The 16,515-nt window shown below is 40.2% G+C and overlaps 1 protein-coding gene across 4 annotated transcripts in view; it reads left to right on the forward strand.

Annotated features, from left to right (window-relative positions):
• ASAP1 (ArfGAP with SH3 domain, ankyrin repeat and PH domain 1) overlaps nucleotides 1–16,515 on the forward strand; it is a 136,299-nt gene that overhangs the window by 98,849 nt on the left and 20,935 nt on the right. For all 4 annotated transcript variants that reach the window (XM_060277613.1, XM_060277616.1, XM_060277614.1 and 1 more), the window contains 8 exons: nucleotides 7,267–7,354; nucleotides 7,690–7,738; nucleotides 10,969–11,132; nucleotides 11,292–11,425; nucleotides 12,901–12,992; nucleotides 14,784–14,970; nucleotides 15,337–15,422; nucleotides 16,152–16,267. In XM_060277613.1, the coding sequence (XP_060133596.1) occupies nucleotides 7,267–7,354; nucleotides 7,690–7,738; nucleotides 10,969–11,132; nucleotides 11,292–11,425; nucleotides 12,901–12,992; nucleotides 14,784–14,970; nucleotides 15,337–15,422; nucleotides 16,152–16,267 (916 nt within the window). The remainder of the gene's footprint in view (nucleotides 1–7,266; nucleotides 7,355–7,689; nucleotides 7,739–10,968; nucleotides 11,133–11,291; nucleotides 11,426–12,900; nucleotides 12,993–14,783; nucleotides 14,971–15,336; nucleotides 15,423–16,151; nucleotides 16,268–16,515) is intronic.

Raw genomic sequence — 16,515 nt, forward strand, 5'->3', positions numbered from 1 at the left:
TTTTGACAAGGAACCCATGGAGGGAGGGAACAAGGTCAACATTTGACGCCCTCCCCCAGGACCCTGTCAGAGCCCTCCTGCCTCCTTCCCAAAGCCCATTGGTTCGCTTACGCAGCTTTGGGAAGGCAGCACGAGGGCTGGGGCGGGGGAGTGTCAAATGCTGTTGAAGGCCACCCGAAAAGCCCTTGAGGGCTACAGGCGGACTGCGTATTGGACTCCCCTGCTTTAGAGTTTTGCACTGCCACCGTGTAAAAAAAAAAGCTGTTTTATTTTGCAGCACTGTCTATTACCAGCTAGCCTAAAATCTCCTTTGTTTCTCCTCAAAAACAACTCAAAGTTTGGGGTGTAAATTAATGAAGCAGAGTTAAAAGTTTGCTAAGAAAGATAAAAAATAGTGCCTTGTAGAGAAAAGGTTTAACCTGCCAAATTACAGACTGACCCAGCTCTGTAAGTGTGATGTTTGTATGGTACTTCTGGATGCTCTTCTCCCTACAGTGTGTCTCCTTTTTCTAAGAAGATCGCACCTTGAGCGGAAAGCCAAAGCAAGTTCACATAGCCTGGGGATATGTTGAGTGCAACCAACAAATTCAGGGATGTTTAGGGGGTTTAATATATACAGGTAGAGGCTACTTTCAAACCACCTGGTCTTCAGTGAATTTACCACCATCCAACCTGAGTCCTCGACAGGTCCAGTTTAACAAGTTAATCCCGCCTGACTTTACTCCAAAAGTATCCAAAGCAGCTTACAATCAGAAGATAAAAATTCCTTAGAAAACAAAAGCAGCATTAAAAACAATAGATAATGGATGATAATAATATAGTGCTGTGATATGGATTTCCACAAAATAATATGTGTAAAGCACCTAGGGAGGTATTCTCCTTGAAAGGCTTAATTAAGTGGCGTGATTTTTAAGCCTGTTTGGTTAAAGCATAATTTATTTTATTGTTTGCTTTTGTTGGGTTTTCTTCGGCAATTTGTTTTTTTATTTTTGTAAATTGAAGTTGTTTTAAGTTTTATATGTGTATGCTTTGGAGTTCAGGAGGGGTAAACTAGAAGCCAGCATAGGCTTTGTTAGGAACTTGACAGTACTATACCACCCTAATTTTATTCGTTGACAAGGTCTTATATCAATTGACATCACTGAGGCTACAATCCTATACCCACTTACCTTGGGAATAAGCCCCACTGAAAATGGCATGAACTTCTGAGTAGCCGTGTATAAGATTGTGTTACAAGCTGGTCCAACGTGATGTTTTCTTTTAAAAGCCCAGAGCAATACCATAATGAAAAAAATGCTGTTTGTACAAATCTTTCCGACCGTGTTTATATGTAACATTTTTTGCTTTGAAACAGCAGTGTCCTTTCTCCCCAGCTGCGTATATCCATTATTTCCATTTTCTTTGGACTTGTCTGCTGGCAGTAATTCATTGAAACATCTGTGGAAAATAACCTCTGCAGACTTGACAAGAAAGCATTTGAACGTACATTGTTCAAGAGCCAGAGGACTCTAAACCCAAGAAGAAATAACGTCCTGCATGCAGATACCTGAGTCCTGGGATAAACCTACACGCACAGCTAGTGAGGGTGGACATCTAGCATGTGCAAGGTTTCATCTACGTTAAGAAGAAGAAGGGGACTTTGAATATGTCTTTGACTGTTCTTTTCATACAGACTGTTTGCATGGATGTATTTCACAACTACGCTCCAGGCAGAATCTCTTATTCTGTCACACGCAAGAGATCTGTGCCTGCTCAGAACAGCATTGAGAAATATCTAGATCCTCAGCCATTCATCGCCTTGCGCAGGGAACTAACTCCCTTGCCTCTGATAGCTCAGGGAGAGAGCCAAGGCACTTTCCTCAGTTTCTTTGTTACTGTTGCCTGAGCGGCATAAGTGTGCTTTCTTGAGAACCTCAGAATTTTTCCCTTATCTATGCCCTGAAATAATATCTCTCATATCCCATGGTAGATCCTCCATTATCCCAAGCATCTCCATTGTGTGATTAGCCATACTTCTGCATGCTTCAGCCCTCTGATTTTACACTAGCAAATTCCGGTTCAGACAGATCAGTCCCTATAAAGATCAGGCAGATGTTTTTTTATTGTTGTTGTTGTTTAGTTGTTTAGACATGTCCGACTCCTCATGACCAGAGCACGCCAGGTACTCCTGTCTTCCACTGCCTCCCACAGTTTGGTAGCTTCCAGAACACTGTTCAGCCGTCTCATCCTCTGTCGTCCCCTTCTCGTTGTGCCCTCCATCTTTCCCAACATCAGGGTCTTTTCCAGGGAGGTGGCCAAAGTATTGGAACATCAGCTTCAGGATCTGTCCTTCCAGTGAGCACTCAGGGCTGATTTCCTTAAAAATGAATAGGTTTGATCTTCTTGCAGTCCATGGGACTCTCAAGAGTCTCCTCCACCACCATAATTCAAAAGCATTAATTCTTCGGCGATCAGCCTTCTTTATGGTCCTGCTCTCATAGCTCTAACTTCCATACATCACTACTGGGAAAACCATGCTGTCTAGGTTTGTTATTGCTTTTCTCCCAAGAAGCAGGCGTCTTTTAATTTCATGACTGCTGTCAACTATGGCAAGTTCTTAAAGAAATGGGAGTGCCTGATCACCTCATTTGTCTCCTGAGAAATCTCTATGTTGAACAAGAAGCTACAGTTAGAACTGGATATGGAATAACTGATTGATTCAAAATTGGGAAAGGAGTACATTGAGGGTTTTTGTATAATATTACAGGCAATGACCAGTTGACATGCGACTCTGTGCATTGCGCCAGACCCGGAAGTTACTTTTAAAATGGCATAAATGGCCCTAGAAAAGCCCAGAAAGGGGGGAAAGGCACTCAGACTGCACCTAACAGTCCCGCAAGCCTTTGCAAGTGCAGTTGCAGGAGCCCTTGCACCAGCCTTTGAGACCTGGTGGGGAGTTTGAGCAATGAGGTTTGGAGGGAGCAATTGTGATGTTTGCAGACTTTCCCAGTGGTGTTTCAAACATACAGTTTCACTGGTTACAGGTAGGTAGCCGTGTTGGTCTGGATCGAAGTAAAATAAAAAAATTCCTTCAGTAGCACCTTAAAGACCAACTAAGTTTTTATTTTGGTATGAGCTTTCGTGTGCATGCACACTTCTTCAGATACAGTGAAATGGAAGTTTCCAGGCACTTATGTAGAGAAGGGGTGGGGAGGGGTGGGGATGGGGAGGGGGGATCACTCAGAAGGGTGGTGGAAATGGGTGATTGACTGACTGATAGCTGTTGATGACCGCAAACGACTGCAAATGGTTTTGCATGAAAAAGCAAGGGTTGAGATGGCTGAAGATCGCTTATCATGTATAATGAGATAAGAACCCGATATCTCTGTTCAAACCAGGTCCCTCCATGGTTTTGAGCTTGGTGATAAGTTGCAATTCAGCAACTTCTCTTTCCAGTCTATTTCTGAAATTCTTTTGTAGTAAGACAGCTACTTTGAGATCTTGTATAGAATGTCCTGGGAGATTGAAGTGTTCTCCTACTGGTTTTTCTGTCTTCTGGTTCCTGATGTCAGATTTATGTCCATTTATCCTTTGGCGTAGGGTTTGGCCTGTTTGTCCAATATAGAGAGCTGAAGGGCACTGTTGGCATTTGATGGCATACACAATGTTAGAGGATGAGCAATTAAATAGTCCTGAGATGGTATGTTGGATGTTGTTGGGGCCAGTAATGGTGTTGTCTGGGTGTATGTGGCAGCAAAGTTGGCATCTGGGTTTATTGCAGGCTCTGGTACCAGTGTCCATGTTAAGTCTGGTGGTTGTATTATTGTGGGTGAGGAGTTGTTTAAGATTGGGTGGCTGTCTGTAGGCAATGAAAGGTCTTCCTCCCAGAGCTTGAGAAAGGGAGCGGTCATTGTCCAGGAGAGGCTGTAGATCTCTGATGATGCGTTGTACTGTTTTAGCTTGGGAGCTGTATGTGATGACTAGTGGTGTTCTGTTATTTTCTTTTTTGGGTCTGTCTTGCAGCAGGTTCTCTCTAGGTATCTGTCTGGCTCTGTTGATCTGTTGTTTAACTTCATCAGGTGGATATTTTAGTTCTAAAAAGGTTTGCTGTAGATCTCTTAGGTGAGATTCTCTGTCTGTAGAGTTGGAACAGATGCGGTTGTAACGTAAGGCCTGGCTGTATACGATGGATTGTTTGGTATGTTTGGGATGGTAGCTAGAAGCATGTAGATATGTTTGTCGGTCAGTTGGTTTTCTGTATAAGGTGGTGTCTATACGTCCATCCTGTATTTTTATAGTAGTGTCCAAAAAATGTATTTCTTGCATAGATTGGTTCATTGTTAGGTTGATGGTGGGGTGAAAGTCATTGAATGTCTGGTGGAAGGTTTCCAGGGTCTGCTGTCCATGTGTCCAGATAATAAAAATATCGTCAATGTATCGCAGGTACAGGAGAGGTTTGAGTGGGTAGGAGTTAAGGAAACGTTGTTCTAAATCTGCCATGAAGATTTAGAACAACGTTTCCTTCATGGCAGATTTAGAACAACGTTTCCTTAACTCCTACCCACTCAAACCTCTCCTGTACCTGCGATACATTGACGATATTTTTATTATCTGGACACATGGACAGCAGACCCTGGAAACCTTCCACCAGACATTCAATGACTTTCACCCCACCATCAACCTAACAATGAACCAATCTATGCAAGAAATACATTTTTTGGACACTACTATAAAAATACAGGATGGACGTATAGACACCACCTTATACAGAAAACCAACTGACCGACAAACATATCTACATGCTTCTAGCTACCATCCCAAACATACCAAACAATCCATCGTATACAGCCAGGCCTTACGTTACAACCGCATCTGTTCCAACTCTACAGACAGAGAATCTCACCTAAGAGATCTACAGCAAACCTTTTTAGAACTAAAATATCCACCTGATGAAGTTAAACAACAGATCAACAGAGCCAGACAGATACCTAGAGAGAACCTGCTGCAAGACAGACCCAAAAAAGAAAATAACAGAACACCACTAGTCATCACATACAGCTCCCAAGCTAAAACAGTACAACGCATCATCAGAGATCTACAGCCTCTCCTGGACAATGACCGCTCCCTTTCTCAAGCTCTGGGAGGAAGACCTTTCATTGCCTACAGACAGCCACCCAATCTTAAACAACTCCTCACCCACAATAATACAACCACCAGACTTAACATGGACACTGGTACCAGAGCCTGCAATAAACCCAGATGCCAACTTTGCTGCCACATACACCCAGACAACACCATTACTGGCCCCAACAACATCCAACATACCATCTCAGGACTATTTAATTGCTCATCCTCTAACATTGTGTATGCCATCAAATGCCAACAGTGCCCTTCAGCTCTCTATATTGGACAAACAGGCCAAACCCTACGCCAAAGGATAAATGGACATAAATCTGACATCAGGAACCAGAAGACAGAAAAACCAGTAGGAGAACACTTCAATCTCCCAGGACATTCTATACAAGATCTCAAAGTAGCTGTCTTACTACAAAAGAATTTCAGAAATAGACTGGAAAGAGAAGTTGCTGAATTGCAACTTATCACCAAGCTCAAAACCATGGAGGGACCTGGTTTGAACAGAGATATCGGGTTCTTATCTCATTATACATGATAAGCGATCTTCAGCCATCTCAACCCTTGCTTTTTCATGCAAAACCATTTGCAGTCGTTTGCGGTCATCAACAGCTATCAGTCAGTCAATCACCCATTTCCACCACCCTTCTGAGTGATCCCCCCTCCCCATCCCCACCCCTCCCCACCCCTTCTCTACATAAGTGCCTGGAAACTTCCATTTCACTGTATCTGAAGAAGTGTGCATGCACACGAAAGCTCATACCAAAATAAAAACTTAGTTGGTCTTTAAGGTGCTACTGAAGGAATTTTTTTATTATACAGTTTCACTGACGCTCGTGGTGGCTCAGAACATAACCCCCGCCTTAGCCACAAGTCAGATAATGCTTTGCAGTAACTGCAGCTTCTGGACCAAACATTGCAGCTCCATGTAGTGCACATTCCAGTAATCCTAATTGTGAGATTGCCAATGCGTGGACCGCTGCAGCTATTAATATTCCTGTCCAGGAAAGGCTGGAGCTGGTATTCTTACGTTAGGACAGAACAAAAAGAGAAAATGAGTATCCTGTTAATCCCCAAATATTTAGGCACCACCCAAAGACTTTGACCTAGCCCATGAAATGCTTCCAGTCAAAAGCGTTTTTAAAAGGTTATTTTTGTGTTTATCAGTGTTGCATTATGTAATAGAAACTTTATATTCAGAGGGTCTATAATCTGCACAGTCACACAAGTCTGTATTTGGGAACACCAGCTGCTGCTCATGTCATTGTGGATTTTTAAAAAAACACCCTAAGATTGCATGAATTTGAGATAGAGATTATCATATTTTTGATAAAGTATGGGAAAGTAGATGAATGAAAAGAGGACATATAAATTGCTCCAGGGAAACATTTGCTGGGCATGTGAGACAAGATTGCAGTAGTTGGATTCCTTCTGATTTACAAATCTTTACTAGACATTGCCCCCTTGTGTTCAAACTTGCTTGCCAAACCAGCAGATGCATATACAGTACTGTAGCTTCTGAATTTGGTACTAAAAACAATATTGAAGAACTGTTTGGCATTGGCATTATGATCAATGCATTGATGCTTGATACAGTATATGGTAATGTTTCTCCTGTACAGTCTTTAATAAAATACTTCACATGCACTACTTTGTATACCACATGCTGCATGCAAATGTGTTTTGCGGAATCTCTAGGGCTCCCTTTTCATCCCCAGGGAGGCAGCATTTTGGAGAAAAGGGGTTCTTCTCTTTCCCTGCCCATCTCTTTTGCTTTCCAAACAACCTTTCTGGGTGCAGGTTTTTTTAAGGGCTGGGGGAGGGCATCAGCTTATTTGCTTATTACATGATGGTTAGGTACAAGCTGAATGAGACTGAAAACTAAAGCATTCATAAGGGATAACATAGCCAGAAGGTCATAACAAATTGATTCCTCGGCGTTTGTATCAAAATAGGTTTTCTTCTGATAAATTTTCTTTTAAAGAAGTTTGAATGAGATGGTAAATATGCAGTTCTTCAGTTCTAGAATATGCTTATATTTCAGCATGTAGATGAGTTGCTGCACAGAAGGAACATAAAAATGCATGGAAGAAAATAGAACATCTGTATATTGTCTCTGAATCAAGAATGCTATAAAAAACTTTTCTTTTTCAGTCAAACAGGCAACCTGCTAAATTGAATTTGCTAACCTGCCAGGTGAAACCAAATGCAGAGGACAAGAAATCATTTGACCTGATATCACGTATGTTATCTGTAAAGTTAATTAGCCAATGTATTGTAGATTTATATGAATTAGGTTCTCATGCATAGTTATTCTAAGTTGCATATTTTCTTCAAAATCAGCCCCTCCAGATACTTCTTATAAGTGAGCTAACTTGTATATTTCTTAACATGATCAAAACGCTGCCTTCTGAAGTAGATATTTTTAAGGGTTGATGATTCATTTCAGCGCATGTCCTTGGTTGCCAAATAGGCTTTGCTAACTTAAGGCATGAAAGCTTCAATAATCTAATGTAAAGCCCAATGTAAAATTCATTTCATATATTCAATAATTTTCTTTACGTGTTTGTTTTCCAGATAACAGAACATACCATTTTCAGGCAGAGGACGAGCAAGACTATGTAGCGTAAGACTATTTTTGTTCCTTGACTCAATTTGCTTGCAAAACTGGTTTTTAAACTGGTGGCAATTGCTTACTATGTGTGCCTCTCCCAGCAGAAAACTGATGGGAACTGCTTGCCAACCACATTTGCCATTTTCCTTTTACGCCTTGTATCAAAGGAAGATAAGAACCCAACCCATCGCATCACACTCTATTTCCAGTTCTACCAGAACTGGTTTCCAGGGGAGAGTTGCCACTGACACCTGCCAATGCCCTTAAGAATATATTGTAATGAATTTGATAGCCCTTTCCCCTCAGGTGATTGTACTGATGCTTTCCTGCATAGCCCGATTGTATGAAATTGTATTATTGCGTGTGCATAATTTTATAGGTTTTTTTTAATAAAGAAAATTAAGTTCAAGGCTCTTGGTTAATTGCCTTGTGCTTCTACCAAGCCCTTCGTTGCCAGTTCAGTTATTTATATAAATTAAATAAATAAATAAATAAAGTTGTAGAACACACCATTCCGTTTCTCTACCAATAGTTCCAGAGATGAACTCGTTGGTGGAAAGCTTTGTGTAAGTCCCATTCCCTCCCTTCCCGAGCTTTTCTCTTGGGTGGAATCTACACACATATAAAAAAAGCTTTGAAAATGCTTTTTTTAAAGGGTTTTTTTAAATAAAAAATGCATTGAATTTTCCATAAGGCTCACAATTACCATCTAGCGTCACATTGTATATTGCACTCAAAACACACTTAAAATGTTTTATTTGCAGCTGTATAGCTGAGTCCCTAGTCTTTGTTCTACTTCTTCAGATTGTTGCTTATCTCATGCCCTTGATCTGGCACCAGTAATTGCAGAAGCCGGTTTTTAGGGGGCTGATTTGCAGCCAGTGTATGTGTGGGCTATAGACTGCTATAAACTGGCTCACGTCATTGCCCTTCAGAGTTTAGCACTTGGTATCCGTACTGTGAAAGGGAAGTTTTCATCTCATTCTTAATAGCCTGCTATGTTGGCAAAAACCTGAATTTCGTTACTGAAGTGCACACGTTTATTCTCCTGTTACTCTGGCAGTGATATATATTCTATAAAGGATGAATCATATAGTTTAAAAATATTTTCAGTAGATCAATTTTTTGTATATTTCATAAGGGGGGGGGGGTGGAAAATAATATTCTTCCCCAGCCTGATGTGAAATGAGTCATGCCCCTCCTATGGCCTGAAGGCACGATTTGATTCATTGGCAGTTCACTTCTGGGAGGAGAATCCCTGTTGTCCTTCCTTGTATCATGGGCAGTAGAACCTTCCAAAAAGGGTACTTACAGGAGCAGTTTTGAGTTAACACTTTGCCTTTACTGTTACCTGTTTTCCCCCCAGGCTGGGACTAGTAAATGGGACTTCATAAGGTGTAAATTCACCATGTGGTTCCTGTTCTCTGCCATCTGTCATTTTGGGTTGCTGCAACAGACAGCCTGGGCCTGAAACAGCTTTCTTCCAGTCATACAGAGAGAAAATGCCATAGCTTGTGCTCGCCTGAGCCCGCCTACCCTTTGTCCATATATAGTTTTGCATGGAAACAGCTTTTTGTGTTTTGTGGTCCCTCTGAAAAAGGAAGCTCAGGCTACACTTCCTCCTTCCATACTTCTAGACTAATGTGCAAAGGATGGGGAGGACTCTACAGGGAGGAGGTACAGGGAATAACCTGCTAGTTAGAATTTCCACCAAGGAAGAAGCAGAAAAAGATTTTTCAGCACACCATGAAAACTCAAGCTAGTGTACTTTCACATTAACTATAACACAATCCAACAGAACAAAGTAATGGCCATTCAACTGCAGCTGCTGTGGATATTTGCTGCTCAGAGCACTGTTTAACACTGTCGATGCTACATTGGCTGTTTTAGACTTGCCAAATAAAATTAAGGTGCATGGTGAATTGAATGAAAACTAATAACAAATTTCTGTCTCAGAAATTTAATGCATTACAGAGAATTGCAGTGCTGTTTGTTCATCTCTATTTTGTTCCAGAGAATTACTTATAAATGAAACAAAATGGCATCATGTACTTTTTATGAGATTTTGTTTATCTGGTTTGCAATATACTTGATTATTATTATTATTTGGAAATCAGTTGTTCAGTTTTTAAAACATTTCATGATATACCTCATAAAGTAATATGATAGCTAAAATGTGCCTATTAAAATGAGGTTAGATTTTTAATTTGGGGATGGACTGGTTACTCAGTTGGAGAAATGTGTTTTAGAAGACTTTGCTAAGGTTGGTGTCCACTTATTCTTGCTCGCTCTTCTTAAGTATGTTTTGAATTTTGTACACTTTTGTTTAGTACTCTTTTTCATTTATCCCAGTACTTTAGTTCTTTCTGTTTCCTATTCTTTTCCATTTCAACAGTTCTTTCTGGCAGTCTCTTATCCTAGCCTTGCCCAAGCCCAGATGTCTCTGGCAAATGTACTTTTCTATTAAGCTAGCAGATCCCACCTATATAAGTAAATATATTTATTCATAGTAATTAAAATATAACACCATTATATATGCTTGCTTACCATGCAATCCAAACCCTGATCCACTGTGCTTGATGGGGCACCTTAGCACACCTGCACAGGTGAGCAGGCAAAAGCTTCTGGTTATAGCCAGAAGAACCCCCCAAAAGGGGAATGGGTTGGCAAAGGATCTACTGGATCCTGAGCCAGCCCTTCTGCCAATAACATGATGGTAATGGGCCTGATCTGGGCTTCCCTGCTGCGCCAGCCTCGGAGCTGGCACAGCTTAATTAACATTAAAGTTAGCTATCTCTTTAACCTCTTGACAAGTTAATGAACTGGCTTATTCCCAACGACTGTTATTTGGATCATAAAATCTTAGTTACAAGGATTCCTGCTACTTCAAGACTGCGTCTCCTGACATGCCATATACTTAGCAAACAGAAGATCTGAGTTTTTAACATATTCCATAAGTGCAGTACTTTAGTGGTTAATATTCTGCTGCACAATGTTGGCAGACTTTTTATTTAGTCTTTACTAATATATATTCCCCACATTTTCTACTACTTTTCCTACAGGTTTTATTTCTAACCTGTTCCATTTATTGTGTTGTCTTTTTCTACTGTTCAGATTGCTGTTTACCATTAGCATGTGCTATAATCTTTCTGCTCTTTCCTGCCTTCAGACAGTTGTCTTTTATAGATTTTTTACATTGGGAAAATACTTTTTTAAAAAAACCTCTTCATATTTTAAATTAGATGGATATCAGTATTGACCAACAGCAAAGAAGAAGCTTTAAATATGGCATTCCGTGGAGAACAGAGCGCAGGGGAAAATAGTTTAGAGGATCTTACAAAAGCCATTATTGATGACATACAGAGATTTCCTGGAAATGATATCTGCTGTGATTGTGGATCGCCAGGTATTTTTTACGTGCATTAAATACTTTTTTCCTAATGTGGAAACTGCTTGTCCAAATGTTTTATTTCTAGGGATTTATTCATCACACGGATTCAAAGTTTAACAGATCAAAAATACTTTTTAAAATGCTATTTGTTTTTTCTTCTGTTTTTTTGTTTAGATCCAACATGGCTTTCAACGAACCTGGGTATTTTAACCTGTATAGAGTGCTCCGGAATACATAGAGAAATGGGTGTTCATATTTCTCGAATCCAATCTATAGAGCTAGACAAATTAGGAACATCTGAACTCTTGGTAAGCAATATTAAATTCACCAGGCTTAGAATTAATATATCTGGGTAGTTACTGCTAAGCATAATGTTACAAAGATGTGGAAATGGCAGTGTGCATGTTTTGCCTACGGAAGGTCCCTGGATCAATCCCTGGCATCTCCAGGAAGGACAGGGAAAGGCTTCTTTCTGAAACTAGATGGACCAGTGGCCTGGCTTGATATGTTTATTAACATTTATTTATTTAGAGCATTTGTACCCTACTTTTCGGCCAAAAAGGCTCCCAGAGGGGCTTATATACACTCAAGACACAGGTTATATTTTAATGAGTAAGATCTGCTGTATTTTTCCATGTATTTGGGGGGACTCCAAATTAAGAAAACACCCCTCAGCACTACCCGTGTATTAGACAAGCCCCAATTTCAAACCTTTTTTTGGGGGGGGGGAACACACAAAACCCTAGTCTTATACACGGAAAAATACAGTAATTTATATATTTTAACTGCTGCTATATCTGTACTGTCCCTGTTATACCGAACTGCTAATTTAAATGTATCCCTATTGTGTTTCATGACTTCCCTGATTTTGTATGTGAGCTGGAACTAGTCTGTGACCAAAATAATAAATTCATTCATTCACAGTCAAGACAAGACAAATTCCCACCTACAGATTTACAGCCTAAAATAACAGGACACATAAGGGGGGAAAGGACAGGGAGGGAAGAGGGAAATAAAAATTATGACACCAATGTCTAAACAGTTCCTGTAATGACCAGTTGGCACAGTTCAGGGGCAGGAGGTGCCTAATGGAGCTGGGCCCTCCGGCAAAGCTGGTTAAGTGAGCCCTGCTGCCTATCTCTCCTACTGTAGCAATCTGAAAGAATGGCTGTCCCCAGGTGAACCAGTTGTGGGAGCGGAAGCCTGATGGAGCTGGCCTGGCTAAGCAGAGCCGATGAAGTGAGCTCTGCTTCTCAGTTCTCCCACAGCAAGGCAGCTTCCTATATCCCTGATAGTAAAAGGTAAAGCGACCCCTGACCATTTGGTCCAGTCATGACCGACTCTTGGGGTTGCGGCGCTCATCTCACATTATTGGCCAAGGGAGCCGGCGTACAGCTTCCAGGTCATGTGGCCAGCATGACAAAGCCGCTTCTGGTGAACCAGAGCAGCACACGGAAATGCCATTTACCTTCCCGCTTGGAGTGGTACCTATTTATCTACTTGCACTTTGACTTGTTTTCGAACTGCTATTATAGTTAACTACTATGTTATTTTTCTTTCAGTGTGCTCAGTTCTGGTGGGTATCTTGATTTTTGTACTATTTGCTTGAGTGCAAAATGTTTGGTAATGGCAGACTACAGTTTCTAAGGGGAAGGTTTCTCAGAAGCCTAATGCTGTTCTGTGGGGAGGGGTTACCTGGCTGTGTCTTTGAAAACCCAGTATACTTCAAATACTACACATTAAAAGTCTTTAGACAAATACTCTTGTTCTGTATCTTCCACAGCTGGCCAAGAACATTGGAAACAATAGTTTTAATGAAATTATGGAGGGGAATTTACCAAGTCCTTCTCCAAAACCTACTCCATCAAGTGATATGTAAGTCATGGGGGAAAGTATTGTATGTGGACAAAATTAATATACGTCTTGTTTCATGGACCTAGACAGACTCCGATAAAACAAAGCCGATACATTAATTTTCTTAACAAGCAGCAAATGTTGAGCAACTTTTCAGATGGCAATTTCTCACAAAATTGACTCTTCCCCAGCTGATATTCACGTTGCTTACTATTTTTTAAAAAAAGCATAATAAGCAGAAGCAGCATGTGTTTTGTGTTCATACTTGCATAAGGCATTTTTAATTTGGGAAGACAGGATTAAGTCTTGTAATAAATACCAATGGCAACATGAAAGAAAAGCATTAGTTGTAATGTGAAAGAATTGGTGGGGGAAACCTGTGGATTGTCTCTTGTACCTGGCCTTGCTTGGGCCCCAATAATTACGGTGAACAAAAAAGTGAAGTTCAGAGCCAGGGCAGAGATTACTTTTCCCACAATAAGATTTAGTCCCATTTCTGCATTCACACTAAAAATAAAATCCCTTTTTTTATTCCGAGCTTGCTAATAGAGGTGCAGATTTCACATGGCTGACAGACCTTTTTTTGCTACCAATTGAGACATTGCAAGTTTGCAAGCAAATGTTTGAATTTGCTCTTAGATGCTTTAAGTTAAGCTAATGCTTTTATTGTCCTTTAGTGCATCTAGTTCCATCTCTTAATAGTTTAATTCATTTTTCTCAACAAATTGCAGTGAATTTATAAAGTTTTGCTCATGTTCCCAAACCAGTGGTTCGGGGTGGGGGGTGGGGTGTACAACCAGTCTTCTTGTTGTTGTTTGATTATTTTGAGTGATTTGTGAAAAGACAAGAAAAGATCAAACTTTCATGCGAGGCCATTGAGATGTACAAGCTGACATTTTTATTAGCCTGCTGGTAAAAATCTAATAATACACACTTTCTGAATGATGTCTTATGAAGGCGAAATGCAGCGAATCACGTTGCTTTAAGTTTACTTCCTGAGCTGCATTTCTGCCTGTAGCGCCACTTCAGGCCCATCTAATAGGATTTTTTGAAAAAGAGTGCCATTGTGTGGCTACCTCCTGTTCTCCAGCCACTCACTTAACCAATTCTGATCCTCTTCTGCCCTTAAGGATTCCATGCTCTCTTTCATTCTTTAGTACTACTTCCCTCTTTCATCTTTTTGCTCATCCCTTCCTGCAGTTTCAAGCTATCACTTTCTGTATGGCGTTTGGACAATTACCTGCTTACCTGCTTAGAATTACCTGTTTAGACGCTTACCTGCTTATAATCTCAGCTTGAAAGAGGAATGTTACATGGATTTAGGAGTATCTGTGAACCAGTCATATTTTCCTCACTGGCTCAGTTTAGGAAATGTTCCCTAGGACACTCCATGCAATCGTCTTAAGATGTTCTTCATAGTTTTGAGGGTTTGAAATTACGCTTTAAAAATATAAGCTAGTTATCTCAGAATTTTAACACATAGCTTGCTTACACAAAAAATACTTTTAGTTAATATGTTTTGGTTAGCATTTCTAGACTGATCTGGAATTGGACAATACATAGGATTTGGTGCAGGGGGCAATTTTTGATTTAGAGGGCTTTTTTGTAAAAGCATCAAGCAAACTATAGTCTCTATAGAGAATAGGTGAACAAGTTACTGTTAAGTTGTTCAGATAAGGAATACCTTTTTAAATGCTTTAAATTGAATTTGTGGCCTTAAATAAAAAAATTAATTTCATTGTTTTGTTTTGTTTTTTAAAAGCATTCTGCTAATTCCTATGGGACTTCTAGTAACATTTTCCCCATTTTCAGGACTGCACGTAAAGAATTTATTACTGCTAAGTATGTGGATCATAAGTTCTCCAGAAAGACTTGTGCATCTGCAGCAGCTAAACTGAATAAACTACTTGAGACTGTTAAATCCAGGGATTTACTTGCACTAATCCAAGTCTATGCAGAAGGGGTCGAACTAATGGAGCCACTGCTGGAGACTGGACAGGTGAGATATTAGTCAAAATATGTAAGGTGTGAGCATTAAAACAACACACAACACTATAAATAGATAACATGCAGCTGAACAATAGCTGATAAGGATCAGCTATGCAACTCACCTTGGCACATGTTTCTATTATACTGTGTATTATTTTGTCAAGAGGAAAATTTACATTAAATTTTAACAAATTCTTGTGCACACATGAGATTAGTAGCTCGTTGTATCTACTTCACCTTTGATGTAGTAATTCTGTGATGGGTTTAATATGTTCTGGCTGGGAGAAATAATTTGCGTCATAACATTTTTACCTGGTTGGAATGAACCTGAGAATCCTTAATCCTGCAACCATTTCCCCCCCCCCCCTATCCTTAGGAGCCGGGTGAAACAGCCCTTCATTTAGCAGTCCGGACTGCTGACCAGACCTCACTCCACCTGGTTGACTTCCTGGTACAAAACTGGTAAAGGCTACCTACTTGCATCTTAGCTGCAAACATAAAAATCAATTTCCACCAGACTTTGAAAGTCTAATTACACCTGATATTCTGGTTAAGAAAAGTTGTGGAGCTATCACACCAAGGGTTAACTACACTTAAAACGGGCAACTAGCCTATTCTTCTTCTTTTCACAAAAAGCAGCCATACAGGGGCCCATCTTCCCAACATTGTTTTCCTGCCATAAAACACCCCAAGCTGCCCCCCCAAAGCTATTTTCAATCAGCAAAACCTTCATGGGCAAATGCCAGCATTTTGGGGGGTTCGGGGGAGATAGCAAGGAAAGGACCTAGCCAGCCCACTTTCCTTGTGCTGCAGTATTTTTGGAGGGGAATAGCAATACACCCAAGGTGTAGGGGCCAGGGTGTGGGGGCCAAAAGATTGCTTACAATAGTATTTTACATTATAGAAAGCTTGCATGCTAGAGATATATCACAGATGAGATTGGGGAACAGGATGGCTTTTGTTATTGAAGTACCTCAATATTGGAATACCTTTCAGTATCCTCAAAGGGTAATCCACGTACTGAAAGGGTCCAAAAACCTATCACTATTTTTTTTTCTTGTTAAATGCTTTTGTCAATATAGAATGATATACATTCATGTGTGTGCATGTGCATGCATGGCACACAACAAACACAATATGAATTATTTGTTATAAAGCACTAATGTTGTTTTTTTCCCCTTTGCTTTTTAGTGGAAACCTGGATAAACAGACAGCATTGGGGAATACGGTTCTGCACTACTGCAGTATATATAATAAGCCTGAATGTTTGAAATTGCTTTTGAAGGGGAAGCCAACTATAGATATAGGTGAGCAAGTCTGTACCTTCAGAATATTTTCAATATTCCATACAGAAAGGTTTTAAAGGATAAAATCTTTAAACAGGGGTGTGAAGAGTTCACTACCCAAGAAAAGGTGTAGCTGACCAAGAAGAAAAGTGTTTAACTTAGACACAGACTTGAAGTAATTAAAAAAATCTTCCCCAAGTAATTAAAAAAAATCCCTTGGTGCAAATCTCTTGGTGCTTCCTGATTTGCATTTTTCTCATATTTCATTT

The sequence above is a fragment of the Zootoca vivipara genome, chromosome 8 (genome assembly GCF_963506605.1).
Source record: "Zootoca vivipara chromosome 8, rZooViv1.1, whole genome shotgun sequence".
NCBI lineage: Eukaryota > Metazoa > Chordata > Lepidosauria > Squamata > Lacertidae > Zootoca > Zootoca vivipara.